The 17,046-nt window shown below is 35.0% G+C and overlaps 1 protein-coding gene across 1 annotated transcript in view; it reads right to left on the bottom strand.

Moving 5' to 3' along the window:
• Nucleotides 1-4,013: 4,013 nt before the first annotated feature.
• The window catches only part of NBAS (NBAS subunit of NRZ tethering complex), a 173,755-nt gene continuing 160,722 nt past the window's right edge, over nt 4,014-17,046 (bottom strand). Inside the window, exons 51-52 of the mRNA XM_085299977.1 lie at nt 14,767-14,895; nt 4,014-4,791 (exon numbers count right to left, since the gene is read on the bottom strand). Of these exons, the coding sequence (XP_085156103.1) occupies nt 4,516-4,791; nt 14,767-14,895 (405 nt within the window). The 3' untranslated portion in view covers nt 4,014-4,515. The remainder of the gene's footprint in view (nt 4,792-14,766; nt 14,896-17,046) is intronic.

Below are 17,046 nucleotides of genomic sequence, written 5' to 3'. Positions count from 1 at the left end.
AGTTTCTGGCCAGCTCTGAACTTTACCTACTCTTCTGCTTATAAATGTCTTATCTTAGGCAAAATGCTCGTTCATAGCTATTTTGTAACTTCAGGCAGTTGCTGAAGAGACAAGTTTATTGTTTTCTATACCTACAAGAGGGCATTAAAGGCATCAAAGCATGCTGATAAAGACAAGCTCTCGAGTAAGGATGAAGACTGGATGAACAACAGTGSAGGTCTTTATGGAACCTTCTAGTTTTGTGTTCACTCCCTTCCTTCAGAGTCTACCAGTCTATCATCCAGTATGATAAACCAGTACAATGTTAGATGTTACGTGCTATGTGTTTTGCAGTGAAACATAACCCTGGCAAAATCCTTGCCCTTTTCCCCTTATATTGATTATTGTGGCTATTTTGATGATGCCCTATCTTTGATTTGCTCTCCGCTAGACCTTTCTTGTTCAGTACTCATCTGCTGCCAGACAGAAGGAGGTAAAATCTTCAGTTCTTATTTGGTCTGCTGTCATCCTGCACTTCTGCGTATGCAATATGTTCTTCGGGAGAACAGTCAGCTGGGTGGTACCTCACCAGCACTAACCTTCTCAGGAGCAAATGGCCCAAGGCATCCTGTTTTGTGGCAACAGGCACTGTTACTGCTTATGTATGGTTACTGCCCATATGTGATTTAACAAAACTTAACCTTGCACAGAATACCAGGTCAGGTTGCTGTATTTGCAAGGGATAAGAGTAGTAGAGGTAAATGAATGGAAAACAAGTTTGAGAAATGATTGTATTTTTGCAAGAACAGGAGTTTTACCCCTATGATGAAGGCATCCATATTCTATGGCCATCCTCTTCGTATCTTTTGGCAGCACAAAATGAAAGAAGCAATAAATCACAGAAGGAATCATGAATCATTACACAAGGAAAAATTCAGAATCATATGTAGTTACCGCACTCACTGAATTGCATCATTTTCGTGTTTAAATACAAAAGCATCTACTCTGCATCTGTTTGTAGTGACATACTCTCCCCACTCATGATTCCCAGCAGAGAAGGGAATTATGAGTTATGATCTTTCTTCTTTAATCTCTAGTTCTACTTGTCTAAAAGAAATGTGATACCTTTTGCTGCTTTGGTGCATTTACAAGGCAACAAAAAGCTTTTTAAAGATGCAAATAGTGTCAGTCTTTTTCAGACAAAAAATGATTAATTGCCCTAGCAATCATTGCTCCTGGAGGCAAAACTAAACTCTTTATTCACCTAAATCTGGGAGTGCAAGCATCTCCAGAACCTGCACTTGTTTTGGGTAAAAAAACCAGCTCGGATCTTGCTGTATTCTGAACAGATCATGACTGCAAATCAAATGAATTGATAAAACTGAACCACCTCAAGTGCTAGTTCTGTAATTTTTTTTTTTTTTTTGGGGGGGGGGGCTTAGTAGTAGTATTAATATTCAAGGTGAGTTTCTTAACCTTTAAGAACACTACCACCTCCACAATGGCATTTGCTAGTGTATCTTAACCACTCCAAGAGTTTGAAATACAAACCAGTATATTCTGTCATACAGAAGATGCTAAAAGGTTGTGATACACTTACACTTGCTAAGTGCCTCTTCTTTCCTCAATACAGGCATCTGTTCACACCCAAATATTCTGTGGAAGATGTACTAATACAAGCTAATTATTTTGGATGTATGAAACTGTTCTAAACTAGAAAACTGTTCCTTACTGATGAAAAGTTTTGAGTACAGAATAAAACAGGAGTGGACCTGGCTGGAAGGAAAGCATTTATCTCAGATTTGTAATGCCAGCAAAACAGAACATGGACAGAAAATCAATAACACTCGTTAGAGCTTTATCTACAGCTCAGCTCTAAAGTGACACAAAACACAAACTTTACATGATCCTGGATGAGACTGGTCAAAATATCTAGCGAAGAACATACTGACTCATTTGACAAGACATGCAGACAAAAGAAAAGAAAAGCCTCATAAATATCCTCTACAGAATAATCAAAGATTTTCTTGCTGGAGGTATGTTTTACAGTTTGTTTGCTTGTTATCTTTCATTTTGTAAGTTCTTCTTTTGTTTTCTCTGCAATTCTGATACAGTTTGCTTTCCCTTCAGACAGCAATTCAAATCTGATCCAGAAATTAGTCTGGGGTTCTTGGGACTGTTAGCATCAGAGAACAAAATTAAAGCCACATACTTGGATGACATAAATTTGAATGCGATGTATATATCGTACAGGGACGATACAACTTTCCTTAAAACACTGAAGAACGTCTGACCAACAAATGCAAAGGAACAAGTTAACAATCCAAAGTAGTAAAGCATTACTAAAAATCATATTAAAAATCMCAAGTAAGGTGGGAAGTAAGGTTATGAACATATGAATGATTTTCACAATCAACAAAAGACTCCAAGTCAAAGATGATGCAAATAAGAGCCATTTTTTTTCTGCAAATCTTCTTTTCTGTTTCTATATCCTGAAGCCTAGGAAAGAACTCAGTAACACAAAGTTGTTATAAAATAGCTACTTTAAGCTCTTAACCCACTTTTACCCCCTTCTTATAAATCAAGCTGACATTTATAAAGAAATGTAGATTTTATAAAGAAGGTAAGATGGAGAAACTACTGCCTTAATAGAGTCAGCTTGTTATTATCTTGCATAATGAAGTGCCTGGCTATCCCAAACAACAGAACGYTCAGACAGGAGTTATTGCTGAAACACAGAGCAAGCACACACGTACTGGATCCCTGTAATGCCACTAGGATCTCCTGTACAGTGTTCCAGGATCCAAGAGAGTTTGTTTATTAGTGGCCAAACCTGAGCTGACATTGCATGTTTATATAGTCCCGTTTGCCACAGTATAAATGCTTCCACAGCACTGAGTATGGAGATGCCCAGGTTCTTAAAACTGAATGTCAGATAAGGTCAACATCGAAGGAGACCAGGCAAGCTTTAGGCAGCCGGGTACTGGAAGTCTAGTACTGAGATGGCTGATGGCTTCAATTCATGGCATCTGAATATCTCCGTGCCGTATGAAAACTTGGCCTGGAAACAGTAAAATATACTGGCATAGTATTGCAGCCATACCAAATTTTGATCAGTGTTAGCAGAACCAGTCACCAGCACAGTATCTGTACTGGAGGCGTAATATGTCCATCTAAGCAACCTATGAACTGCAGTCACTGCACTGGAAGTTTTTGTTCATTTGATTTTTTTTTCTTTTCTTTTTTTTTTTTTTTTTTTGCGCAGAAAAGTATTCTTGGGTGTGTGAATACCCATTGCCGCTTTCCAGTGCCTACAAGAAGGTTATCAGGAAGGTTCCAGTTGGATACAAAGAAAAAGTTCTGCATCATGAGGACAGCCAAGGAGTGGGACAGGTTGCCCAGAGAACAACCTGGATGTCTTCAAGACCTGACTGGAAAAACTGAGCAACCTTACCTGCCCTTATAGCAGACTCTGTTTTGATCAAGGTGAATCAAGGAATTCCAACTTGAATTATCCTATCTTGATCAATGTTTCTGTGCATTATTGCAGAATTGCATCCAAATTAGGTTGTAACACAAAATTGGGTGACAGATTTATGCATTAATTTTAACAGTAAAATCCTACAAACACATGAAAACATCAAAACCTTCTGGTAAAAGAGGCAGTGGGTAATGAACAGACATTCCTCTTGTTAAGAAACTCAGAAAAACTGAAATGAATACTTTGCCATATTAAAAAAAGAGTAATTTGTAAATAAAAATGCATTACATAATTTTTCAGATCTCAGGAAAAATAAACCTGAAATACTTTGAAAGTGTGTATTCAAAAGGTGTCAACAAATTTTGAGGATTTGAGATRAGATTTCCCAAACTGTAGAGAAAAATACCTCAAAGACAAGAACACTTTCAAAGTACAGAAAAAATCAGCTTGTCCTTATGAATAAGCACTACTGAGGAGAGACAGGAATCTCAAAAAAAGTGGTTAGATGAAGAAAATATGCATGTCTAGACAAGGTAAAAAAAGAGAGGCTACAATAAATGCAAAATATTTTACTTATTGCAAACAAAAGCAGAGATAATAACATTGCACAATACCGAATTTTAAGATTTTGAAATTCTCAGAAATAACTTTTCATTTTGATTTCTTGCTCCATATAACTTTATAATTATATATTTTACATTATGACAAGAGTAAATTAGTTACAGAAATTGAGACAAATTGGATACAACCTGCCAGATCAGTGATGTTTCATTTCCATGTCACAGAGGGTAATCACTTAACAGTTTTCTCCAGTCTGAAAGCTTTTATCAGATTCAGTAATTGGCTAGCCATATAACAGAATGATACTGTCTGAACCAACACATTTTTTCTAAACAATTAGAAGTACATAGGAATCCACTGTTAATGTGCTGTTAGCATATTCCACAAAATGTAGGTACGAATAACAAATGTCATTATTTCACTAGAACAACAATTTCTCTCTTTTATAGAAAGCCTCCAGGCAAAAGGCAGACAAATGAATAATTCCAGCATTTTTAGATCCAATGCTGAATAGCCTGGAGGGCGGTATTAAAAGTCCTGAGTGCAGGATGAGTCCCTCTATGAGACATCAGGAGGGACCCTGCCTCTGCAATGAACCCTGCTTCTTTCAGCTGCTTTGCTATTTCCTCRACATCCCAGCCTCCTTCATCCTGTTTAGCCAGTAAGTGGTCAATAAGGTGAGGATAGAAAGCCGTGGATATGCATTTTACCACTAACTTTGCATTGAGGAGCAAGGAAAGTATTTCAGCATCACAGTTGGACTCATCAACCTACAAAGAAAGAAAAATCCACAGTAATTAAAAATGAATTACCCAATACATCCATCAACAAGAACATATCATGACTGCCGTAACTGCACAGCCTGACCTTGAAAGCGAGATGACACAGTGTTCYGCGTGGATTAATGACAGTGATGCATACCTTGCGTATTTCAAAATATTTAAAGCTGTACCTTATACAGTTCCTAGTACATTAATAAAAATAGTCAAGTTRCATAAGTTACTACATACTAAGGAAGGAAGATGCTTAACAGCCCAAGATTACATGACAAGTTTTACAGATTTTTGACAGGTTCTCAGCCCTCAGTGCAGAATGGGCAACACCTTTATCTCCATATGAAGAAAGACCCTGAGCTAGGTCAAATCAGAACAAATTAGATTTCAGACACCTTATTAATATGATACATTGCATTCCGTGCAGACAACMTTCTCAGACTCAACCAGGTTTTCTAAAGTTTTGGCATTCACAGCAAAGATCAGATTTTCCAAATTATACAGCTTATTTTTAAAAGATTTGGAGCATACACCTCCTACCACTGTGAGGCACCCTGAATGCCTCAAAAAAGTGGCTACTTGTTTACCTTGACAAGATATTCTCTTGAAAATCTAGACTTATCACTTTACAAATCACACTACAAATGATTTTAAATTCTATTTTAGTTAATTTATGAAGCTTCTCTCCTAGGTTCCTTGAAATGCAGTGTTGTTTTAATCAGTGTTCTACCACTTCAAGAAGTGCAACAAAACAACACACAACAACAAAGAGCCAAATGAGTGGCAGATGATGGTCATTTTTCTAGGACTGCATCCACATGCCATCAAATAAAATACACTAACCAAACGGTTGTATTTATAAAACTATTTTTCAGTTAAAAAAAAATCTGTCTATTCAGCCTCTGTTCTATTTTCTAAAGCATTTTGGTTCTACTTTATGTGGCTGATATCAGAGTATCAGTGAGTAAAAACAATCCTATGATCCTCTGATTTAGTACCACTTCTCAAGATCGATTCAGCTGTCACTGTTGAGGGAGCGCAGGAAGCAACTACTATGCGCCAAGAGATCTGTCAYGGACATTTGATAATTGAACTTAAGACACTTTAGATCTAATTAGCATCACAAATCATTTAATTCTGATTCTCTTCAGGACAGCATCTAGAGTGTCTTGCTCTCTCTCTTCTAATTCAAGCTCAAAAAGAGCAAAGCTTAGCTTCTTCATGTTCTTGGCACCATCCACCCCCAGGACATTACAATGAGCATGTTGTAACAGGAACTTCTCACTTATAACCCAGTTCTTCTTTCCACAAAAATCCATTGCCATTTTTTACAGAGTGAGATGTAATTAATGATACCAATTTAGAGATTTTTTTTAATCATTATTTATTCTTCCAGGAAAATTAAACTTAACTATGATCTACTAGTCCAGAAAACCAAATCAGCTGGTAAAAATCTCATATGTTGTGACAGACCATGAACACCATTTAACTTTGGTCATCAAGGTATAAATCAGAACAAGTACATAACTTTCACTTGAATGCACATCATGACAAGACACCTAACTTGGGAGAATCAATACTCTGTTTGTATGTAGAGAAACACAGAGAGTTCATAAGAAACTATTAGCAAGTTCCATTGAAGTCAATGGGAAATCTGCCACTAACTTCAAAAGAAAGTACTTCCTTTGAAGCAACCACAAAGTCTCTTAGAAGAAAGGTATTGATTGTATCTGAGTACTTTAGACTAAGGAATGATAATGAAGTTTCTCTTCTGTTAAAGAGCTGAGAAGTCAGTATAATGACTGAAAGGATGCATGCGATAAGCACAGGAAATTAAATAATTTGTTGATCTATATTTTGGAAGAGATGAACTCTTTACAATATTAAATATAATTAAAACAGGAAAGAGACTGAACATGAAATACTGTAGTATGAAAAGCTACTATACTTCATCAAGCACAATGCTTCATATAAAAGATTCCAGGCGTAGCTATTCTCTAAATAACCCTTTTTCCTACATGTTAACCCATATTTACCATCAATAACACATGATTATTACTTTACATTTATTATTTTCACTTCTTTTGGAATTTCAGGAGTCATTGAGAAAAAAAAGGACTGATTTATCACATTAATCAGGAAAAGAGACTGCAGTTTCACCCTAATGCTACTTCCTCATGATTTCATTTAGGTATTTGTTTTTCTYTTCTTTCCACTGAAAGCTAAAAATAATCTTGATTTCTCCAAGTCTTCATCATTTTCACAATTAGCTAAACAAAAGACACTTATGCTAATGCAGTAATGCAGCTCTAGCCTTAGTTTACAGAACAGTTCCCAGAAGGGTAGGGATGCCCACTTTGTTTACTATTTAAATCCTTAGTTATTAAATAATATTCTAAATTTCCACATGTCAATTATGGACATATTTCCCTGCTGAAAATAGACTGATTAAATAAAATTCCTAATGTTGGCATTGTATAACATACCACACAGCACCCTAAACCGTTATGTAGCCAGCTCTCCTCTTTTCTGAGGTAGGGGTTTGGAGTGATGCTCTGTCCCACCTCTGAGCTCCACATGCTCTATTCTTGACCTGCACGGAGGTCTCAAGTTTACACAGTGTTTCAGTGTTTGATTTTATGAAAATAAAAATGTCAGTAATTGTAATAATGAGATTAACAACAGGATGTGAGGTTTGATTTAAATTAGTATTTTGGGCTATTATTCAGTCAATAAAAAGTATTACAGATTAGTGAAATTTCRTACACTGAAACCCTAGAAACTGGAGACAGATAAGTCTGAAAGTAAAATATCTTTTAACACAAGACAAAATACAAGATAACTAAATCACTCATAATCACTTAGACATATGAGCTATACTTATGGATACGAAGATGCCAGCATATAATACAAACGCATAGCAACACACATAAGCACAAACAAAATCACTGTGTTATTATACATATACACAAGAGCATATAAAAAGCTCTTGGCTGTGGCTGACAGCTCATACTTAAGCTCGAATGGTACAACAGAATAAACTGATTAACAGCAGTTTCCATTTTCTGACTTCAAAGCTGTTAGAAGATCTGGTCAGCAAGATGAAACCTCTGTAATGCTTTTTTTCTCCAGGCAACTGGATGAAGACATAAGATGGCAACCAGACCTTGTGAATACACTTTACGTGGCGAAGAGCACTGTCTATTTCTGCAACGCCGTGATAAGTTTGAGTCTGACAAATGTGGGAGGAACACAGAAAAGTCAGTGTTTGATGCGAAATTTGTATAAAAATAGTCAGCTGAGGAAGCTAGAATATCTGTTTGTTTTTACCAATTTTGCAACTCCACATCATGCCAGTATGTTGGATATCAGGTGTATAGGAAACATAATCAATCTAAATAAAAAAAAATGCACATGCACAAATTACTTAGCAATAGCTATACAAATCATACATACATATATATATATATATACATATACACATATACACACACATATATATACTTAAACTAATATACTGAAGAGCAAAGTTTGGATAAATTTATAAAAAGAAGATTTTAAAAAATAAATCAAACTAAATGTATTTTAAGACTACATAACAAATTTAAAATTCATTTTAAATTACAATCATCATTAAAGCAAAAACTTAMTAAAAAAATAAAGCTAGATAAAGACAGCACATATTTAAAAGTAAAAAAAAAAATATAGGGAGTGTTAATATGTGTAAATGGCATTTGTGAAGAAATAACTCAGCAAGTTGGACTCTAGGAGTCTCCAATCTAGAAAAGAGGCAGCTTAGASAGTATACAACAGAGATCAGAATGTGAGCATACAGGGATTGATTAAGCTTTTTTTCCATAGCACAAAAACTATGAATCATCAAATGAAACTATTAGGATCAGATTAAATTAGGATCAGAGTAAATAAAAGGAAACAGGCWTGGGGAAACTGGACAGGATCAAAACAGACAACCACAGAGAGTTACTTAGTACACAAAGACACACATCTAAAAATAACTGGAAGCTGAGAGAGTAACTCAGAAAGAGAGCCCATATGTTTTCCCTGTTCTTACTCTTCCACAGGGTTGCAATTATTGCCTCTCTTGGCCACGGGATACTGGTCTAGATGGACTTTTGATCTTCAGTGATTACACTTAAGATATATGGCTTTACATAAGACTAGCCATATTGCAAAGTTTTATAATTTTTAAATATAAATTCAAAACCACCTTAAAGGTTGTTTTTGCTTGCTAATGACTTGAATCATTGTTGAAATGTTATTTAAATTAGTACACACAGGTTGCAAGTATATACTCCTAGCATAAACATACCAAATATTAGCCTACAGTAGACAAAGACTCTCTAAATGCATTATATTTTCTTTTTCAAAATCCCTCCTTTGATAAGACTTGTAAAAAAGAGAGTAAAATTCAATTAAGATAATTACTGAAAAGCAACCTTACTATCCCACTATTAAAAAGCCGCTTCTTCTGGGCAGAGAGCAAAGGCATGTTCTTATTAATGAGTCATTTCTATCTGCCTGCATATGTAATACCTTTACTATCTTGAGATCCTAACCAAGTCTTAAAGCACTGGTTCCAGCCAAGTAACTATAGCTGATCCCCAGAAGCAGTTTCTTAGTGATACGGCACGCAGCTGACTGCAGTTTAAGCAGCTCTCAGAGATGCAGATACCTGCTACACAAGTGAATAAACAGTCAGTTTCTTTACCATGTGAACATGYGAATAAACCATAAACCACAACTCAGAGTATACAAGTATACACTGTGGAGAAAAACTGCCATGTCTATCTGGACTTTCATGCTGAGGATACTGAATCTTCCATTAGTGTAAATCCTGTTACTTTTATAAGGCTTGAAAGGAGAAGCTTTAGCCATCTTTCCTTCAATAAGATTTAATAGCACAGATTTAGTGTGGTGCCCACACATATAGTGTGCAYGGGCACAAAGAGAAGAACTAATAGAGATACTTAGGCTAAGAAGAGGAAATCTTGCCTTTTTTCTTTAATTTGCATACCTGTCTAGGTAATAGCTGAAATTTACTGCTGAAATCATTCAAAATGTGGGCATTCATATGGTATCTCTGATGACTAGCTCACTCTTTAAATTTAGATTGTGATGACTGATACCTTTTTATGGTAAATGTGCATATTCATCTAGAAAATGAGAGATGCAGCATAAAATCAGAATTGCAACATGTGCTCTCACCATTTATGTTGAAACAGTGCCACAGCATTCAGCTTCAACAGGGCCTGTACATTTTATCAAATGCCTCTAATACAACATTTTATCAAATGCCTCTAATTTATAAACAGTTCTGCAACTACAGATAAACCACGTCTTGCAAAAGTTCCCTTCAACAAGAACAGAAGCAGATACTGTGTCCATGAGCCTTAAATCCTTTCTGCATATGTTCAACAGGAAGGGGACAGAGCCCTCATCTCAGACTCCTGCATGCTGCTCCTGGAGAAGACATGGCGTTCAACCTTTTTCCACATTGCCTGAGGCAAATATCCAGAACAAGCAGTTGTGCAACTGGTACCTATCCCCTACCACCAACTGCTCTGTTTCCGGATCAGAATGGTGGTTTATGTATTATGCTGAACTCAGTGATGGCAGTATAAAATTACTAAGGTTTAAGTATGCCTGCCTGGAGCTTTGTCATCAGCTTAAAGATGTTATGAACTGTAAATGAGCTCAGACTTGAGGTACTCAGCTCTACCAAGGCAGCAGCACTCTGGAGCAAGCAGAAACAGTGAGTCTGTAAGTTTTTAAAAAAAGCTTAGATGCAGAACAGGTGAGTAAAGGTCAGCTCTGCCAAAGACGGCAGCTCTTCTAATGTACTCAAAAGAGAATCTTTAGGCATCTGGGAAGCTTTAACTGCTGAGGCCTCCAAAATTTCATATGACCATGAACGCAAGAATTTTGTGCATCTGCTTTCCAGGAAAAAATGTATAGGACTAAGACCACATCTTATATCAGTACCCAATATTTTTATTGATTGCTAATATAGCCTACATGGACATTATACCTATACGCTAATATAGCCTACATGGATATTATACCTATACATGATAGGACAGAGACTACCAAAAAACCTCTCCCCTATTGTGAGAATTTTGGACACGCAAGAGCAGATTAGAAGGTTCCTTTTGTCTTATAGAATAGGGACAAGACAGAGTCTGGGTAATTCCCTGTCAGCACTTTTTGTGCAGGTATCTAGAGGTTCCAGTATTATCAAACGACAATATTTCTTCCTGCTCTATGACTCCATAACTTATGCAGTATGAAATCTGTGCATTATGAAATATGGATACTAATGGAAAGATAAGAGCTGCTGATGACTACAGCAGAAAAAGAAAAAGAAAAAAAAAAGGAGCTCACACTTTCCCAGAGTATTAGTTCTATACCACTAGCAGAGGTAAAAACGGTTTTCAATTTATTCCTGAATGGAGTCTGTACAGCTAAACAACAAATAAAATAAGATGACAGGAAAAGGAAGAGTTAGATTCTATCAACTAGGGAAGAGATATTTAATCACAGTAAGATTATATACACATAATTTTACAATTTTTTTTTAAGAGAAGCTATGCAAAGTGAGTTGTCATAAATGGCAGAACAGACTGTTTAGATATAACTGGAAAATCCATTAGTTTCTCACATTCTTCATAATTTTTCATATTACATTTTTTCAGCAATGATTTTGTGTAGATAGTCTGATTACTTCAGCATTGAAAGTACTGTATGTAAACTAGGAAAAGTTCTTATTTTAGATTAATTAAAAATTAATCTAAATTAATTTAAAAAGTTTTACTTTCCATTAAAGCCTTGGTTGAAGGCTTGAACTGATTATACTGACTCATTTGTAAGCAAGCTGTTTTTAACAGTTTAACAATGTACCTATCAACAGGTAATAGAATATTTACTTATTCTGTTAGGAGTACAAAAAAATCCTTCCTGACATTTCCAGTGTCAAGTAAACATACAACATTAAAATTCTTGTCCAAAACAATTTGACTCCTATAAGACTAAGTCCTACTGGCAGTAGTAAGCTGCCTGAAATAAACTTAAATGATCTTTTTAAATTGAATAATTTAATCTACTATGATTAATACAGAGAAAGATTAGGTATTTTTGCCATCCAAAAATGGCAATTGGCAGTGTGAAAAAGATACACAATAAAAAGAAAGGTCTGCAATTTCAAAAAAGCTTACACAAAATCCTGGTTGTTTTATTATAGGCAAAAGCTATACAATTCCTAGTATCAGCACTTCAACATCATCCTTTTAACTGTAAACATCCATAAAGCTGTCAGCAACATACAACAAACTGCTAACTAATACACCGTATCAGCAAGCAAGCACTGTATTTTTCTCACAGCCATGTTTCTGAGCTATGCTAGCACTATGTCAGGGAATCAATAGCTATGATTTCACTTTGCCAGACGGTGTTTGTCCTTTTCCTGTTTAATGTAAACATGAATGGGCTTCCTATGAAAAATTCATTACAAACTCTGCAAAAAGAAAGCGTTAATAGTCCTATTGCTGTGTTTTTGGTAAGCACAAAGTATATGCAAAATTATACCGAATAAACAACTTTGACATAGCTAAGCAACACTTTTAGTAAAATATCAACTAACATAAACATAAGAGATGCATACAAATAAGGAGAAAGACCCATTTTCTAAACAATATAAGAAAAGCTTTTAAATTTATCATGGCACTTTTCTGCGCTAGTTGCTTTTCTAATACTGGTAGTGAATCTCATATACTGGCTAAGTTCCACACCTGATGTAATCAAGTCAATATTTAAATTTTCATTGAGTTAAGAGGAAACATTAGAGCAAGGCTAAATGCTGTGAAAATTCTAGCTTATGCACCACCRTTACAGAATTTTATGCACCAATTAATATTGAATTTAGAAGGAAAAAAAAAGAAAATAGTTTATCAACACTCCTCCTGCGTTGAAAGGCCAAAAATATAATTATTTCAAGCATGCATAGGTACACTAAGTGCTTTGTATTAGTAAGATAATATGCTTCCTAGACCTAAAAGCTTTACTATAATGCAATCAACCAGGAATGCAGAGACTGGAAAAAGAAGGTCAGTTAAGAGAGCAACACAATTAGCAGCCATTCAAAGAACACTATTGTATATGGCATTGTAYTTCAAAAATAGTTAAATAAGATATATTCAGACATAAATTCCTGATAGTCAGCTTAAGAGCTAGTCACTAACACAGCAGCTTTCACCTGCTAATAAAAGAGTTCATTATAAAAGGGTTAACAAGAGCTTACAAAGGAGAAAGTGCAGGCATGTATCAAATCCCCAATTACTTTTTTTTATAACATCACGTTATTTAAAACCAGTTATAAATGACTTGCTTTGAAGGTGCAAAATCTCAAATTGCGGGTGTTATAAGGAAAGTACCAATACAATGAAAAGAATCTATTGTTTTGATGGTCAATATTTATAATTGTTTTTTTTTTTTTTTTTTTGAAAAAGAGATTTAGCATTTTACTTGTATTTAAAAAAAAAAACAGATCATAAACTGAAACCTGTGGTTCTTTGCTTAGAACAAACTCAGCTAGGAAATACTCCAAATTCATACCAGATGCTAACTTTGATATTGGAATTTTGATACAAGCAGATGTACACTACATATAACACACACTGTCACTTCCACACAGCCATTTTAAATGTCCATAGAAAACAAGTTAAAGCAGCTTGTGGTTCATCTGTTACAGCAAGTACTAAGTAGTTCTGAAGGAAAATCAGCAATGTATGAAACAGAGACTGTGCTTCCAGATTTCTTGGTTCTCTAACTGGTCTTTACTGCCGTGTTCTGAAGTTCTCCTGAAGAAGGGGAAGGAGATAAAACCTTCCTTCTGCAACTGAGCACACACAAAAGGAGAAAGTTCCTGGAATACAACGTGCAGAAGACAAAAAAAGATGGAGCAAATAGGGAGGAACAAGTGAGTAGGACAGACGCTTTAGGAGAATGCTGAGAAGAGCAGAGGCCAAGGATCTTTTCCAGGGAAGAGAGGAATGTGTGAAAGTAGGGGATGGGACTGTTTTGTAACTTAGGAATCTGAAAAACCTGTTGGAATGAATACAGCTGGAATGCAAGACCTTTCAGAAAAGGGTGATCATTTGTCAGATTGAACAACAGATCACATTTTAAAATATTTTGTTCTGGAGATGCTTATTTTAAAACATACAGGCAGATCCATTTCAGATATCTCAGGTCCTTTCATAGTATTTTCCTGCTCAAAATAGATTTCACTGGAAATTTGCCTTCAATTATTGTTTTATAAGTAAATATACAGGCAATAATGAGTAGTATAACTTTATACAATAGCTGAAAATTATACAGTAATGTCTTTCACCTTCTGTCCAAAGAAAACAAAAGATGGTATTTACTTTTTTTCCTTCTAGAAACTTTTCTACAGTATCCAATAAAACCTGTTTGGAAATGGATAAAAGTGCCAAAACATACTATCTTACTTTTTAACCATTCTATAATAAAAACAGTGATATAACCTCTCATCACATGTATATGAGCAAAGCACCAAGTCTATCAGAAGTTATCTCATTTGATGTACTATTTTCTCACACACACACACACACACACAAAAAGAAAACACACAAAAACCTACAAGGCCTTGGAATATGAATAGAGATAACAATCTACTTAATATAACACAGTAATTTCTGTTCTAGCACACTAACTTACAAGAGAGTACTAGATAATTTAAAGAAAATATTAGAGTTTTAATCACCTCAAGTACATAAAAGATCTTACTGGCCCCTCTTACTGTTCAATGTGGACACAATAGCTGTAGAAAATCTTAATAATGATAACRGGCCCAACAGTCTCTGTTTACTATATGAAGATAAAAAAGTGAATTTATTACCTCAGGCTCTGAAAGATGGTTAATTCAACTGCCCATACCTTAGCTATAGCTGTTATCTGCTCCAGTGCCACAGCATGAAGATCCTGATCTTTGCTTTCTACCAGCAGTTTCAGGGATGGCAGCAGGAGGGACTGGTTAAGCAGCAGCAAACATAATTCTTTTATACACTGAAAGTAAAAATAAACTCATTCAGTGAGATCTCAAGAGATGCTAACATCATCATTCATACTAAGATTCATGAAAATTCTGTGCRAAATGCAAAATGAAAGTCAAACATCTAAAACAAATGAACTCCCTGATGGAAATAACTCTCTCTAGGAACTTGAAAATACAAATTTAAAAGACTGGTATATAGGGTTATAAGTGAAATGCTTGTTAAAGACAAGGCAGGTCTGAATCACTGAATCACCATTACAGCCTCAGAGTTGTACTGAAGGAACAATAGAACAATCACAGCTCTGTGTGGGACTAATATATTTGTGTTCACTGATATACTGCAAACTACAGGAAGAAATTTAACAGAAATCTGTGATATTTCCTTAACTCAATTATACAATCATAAAAGTGGAATTAAAAAGAAAAAAGAGAACTCCTCATATCAGGGAGTTCAATATCATAAAGCTCTGTTCCAAAATCTTTTCAAATGTTTCATATAATATTAAATCTTAGCAAATTGCCTTTCCCTCATTCATACAAGTTTTCATATTTTGTAACAAGCACAAATTATTTAGCATCATAAATTTCACACAAAAATAAAATGGTAAAAGAAAAAACTTTAAAAAATCCAGTTTCCAAATCTTTACAYTGGCCTTCAGTAAAATAATCTCCTACATTTAACTTGCATTTTGTTATTGCTTAGTATTGCAATGAATTATTCATTTATACATCAAAAAATATTTAGATGAACAAATTATAACTTTCTTTTTCCTTTTTTTCATTTGCAAGAATTTTGTTCACCTGTCGCAACCACTTTCCAATGAGAGTGTAAATTGTCCTGGAATATGTGGCTTAAGTGTTTTGTGTATTGTATAAAACTGACACCTGGAAAATGGTATCCAAATCTTAGAGCTGATATCTTTCACCACAACATTTAGAGAGACAGCACTTGTCCAAAAAGTTCATCAGCTGATTATTACTATGAGAGAATGCAAGTGATTTAAAAAAATTTTTTTTTGATGTTGAATGAAAGTTATAATGACTTGATAACCAAAATGCAACTACAATGCTTAGCAGCAAAGTTACACTCACTCTGAACTTAAGAGCCTCAAAATTATTTGAAAATGAGAATGTTAAATGCTTAGACTGTACGCTACTGCACACACCTGGCTTTGTTTGGCACAGGAAGCTATCTAGCTGTATGTTCTCAGTCTTTTCCAGATTTATACCCTCAAGAAACAACAAGGTTAATTATATTACACTGAGCTCTGTCTCACTGAGGCAAGGTTTATACTGTTCCCAGGTTTTTTCCTGTAAATTTGTACCCTGTACTGCTTTCACTAGCTATGGTTGATGCTTTCAGTTAAAAGTAAGATATAGGACCAAGGAATTAGAAGATAAAATAAAAATGGTAAGCTTGTCTGATCAGTCATACACTCATTTTGATAATTTGATATTTTATGGTATTTCTTTTGAGCAGTTGCTATACAAAGAAACTCAGAGAATGCAAAGTTAGAGACTCAACATTCTGTAGCTTCTCTTTATTTATTTTTTATTTTAAAGGCATATGCATGGTAACAAATACAGCTTTTCTTCAGAAAAATAAACTTTGACAGTCATAAGACACACAACCTAAACAAAATACTGATTTTATGACAGTTGGTACCTTTTTCTGTCTGAAAGCCCATTAAAACCTTAAGTGGAAAACCAATGCTGTTAGRAATAACTCATAACCATAAAAAGGCTCTCAAAAAGGGTCCAAAATCATATCTGGGGTTGTGGGAGGAAGAAAAAAGAAAGTAAGCAAACTCTAAAATAACTTAGGAACAGTAACCCTTTCTAAAGCAACAAGCCAAGGAAAAAAAAGATGTAGATGTTGAATTAGATTGCTGCCTCACTGAACGGCCTAAAAAAAAAAAAAATAAAAAAAAAAAAAAAAAAAAAAAAAAAAAAGGAAGTTCATCACTCAGCAAGCAAATGCAATAATACAGATATTAACATTGCTATTTCAAAGCAATAAAATTTAGTTCAGCTGACGTTACCATCATCATCATCATCATGCTTGGAAATTATATTCTAATACTGGTTAGACATTTTGACTAGATGTGTTCTAGAAAAATCTACTTCGTTCAGTGAGGCATAAAAGCCTCAACTTAAGAAAA

This window comes from Rhea americana, unplaced genomic scaffold (genome assembly GCF_003343005.1).
Source record: "Rhea americana isolate MKP2758 unplaced genomic scaffold, rheAme1 scaffold_159, whole genome shotgun sequence".
NCBI classification, from domain to species: Eukaryota; Metazoa; Chordata; class Aves; order Rheiformes; family Rheidae; genus Rhea; species Rhea americana.
This window is presented reverse-complemented; position numbering and strand designations above follow the sequence as displayed.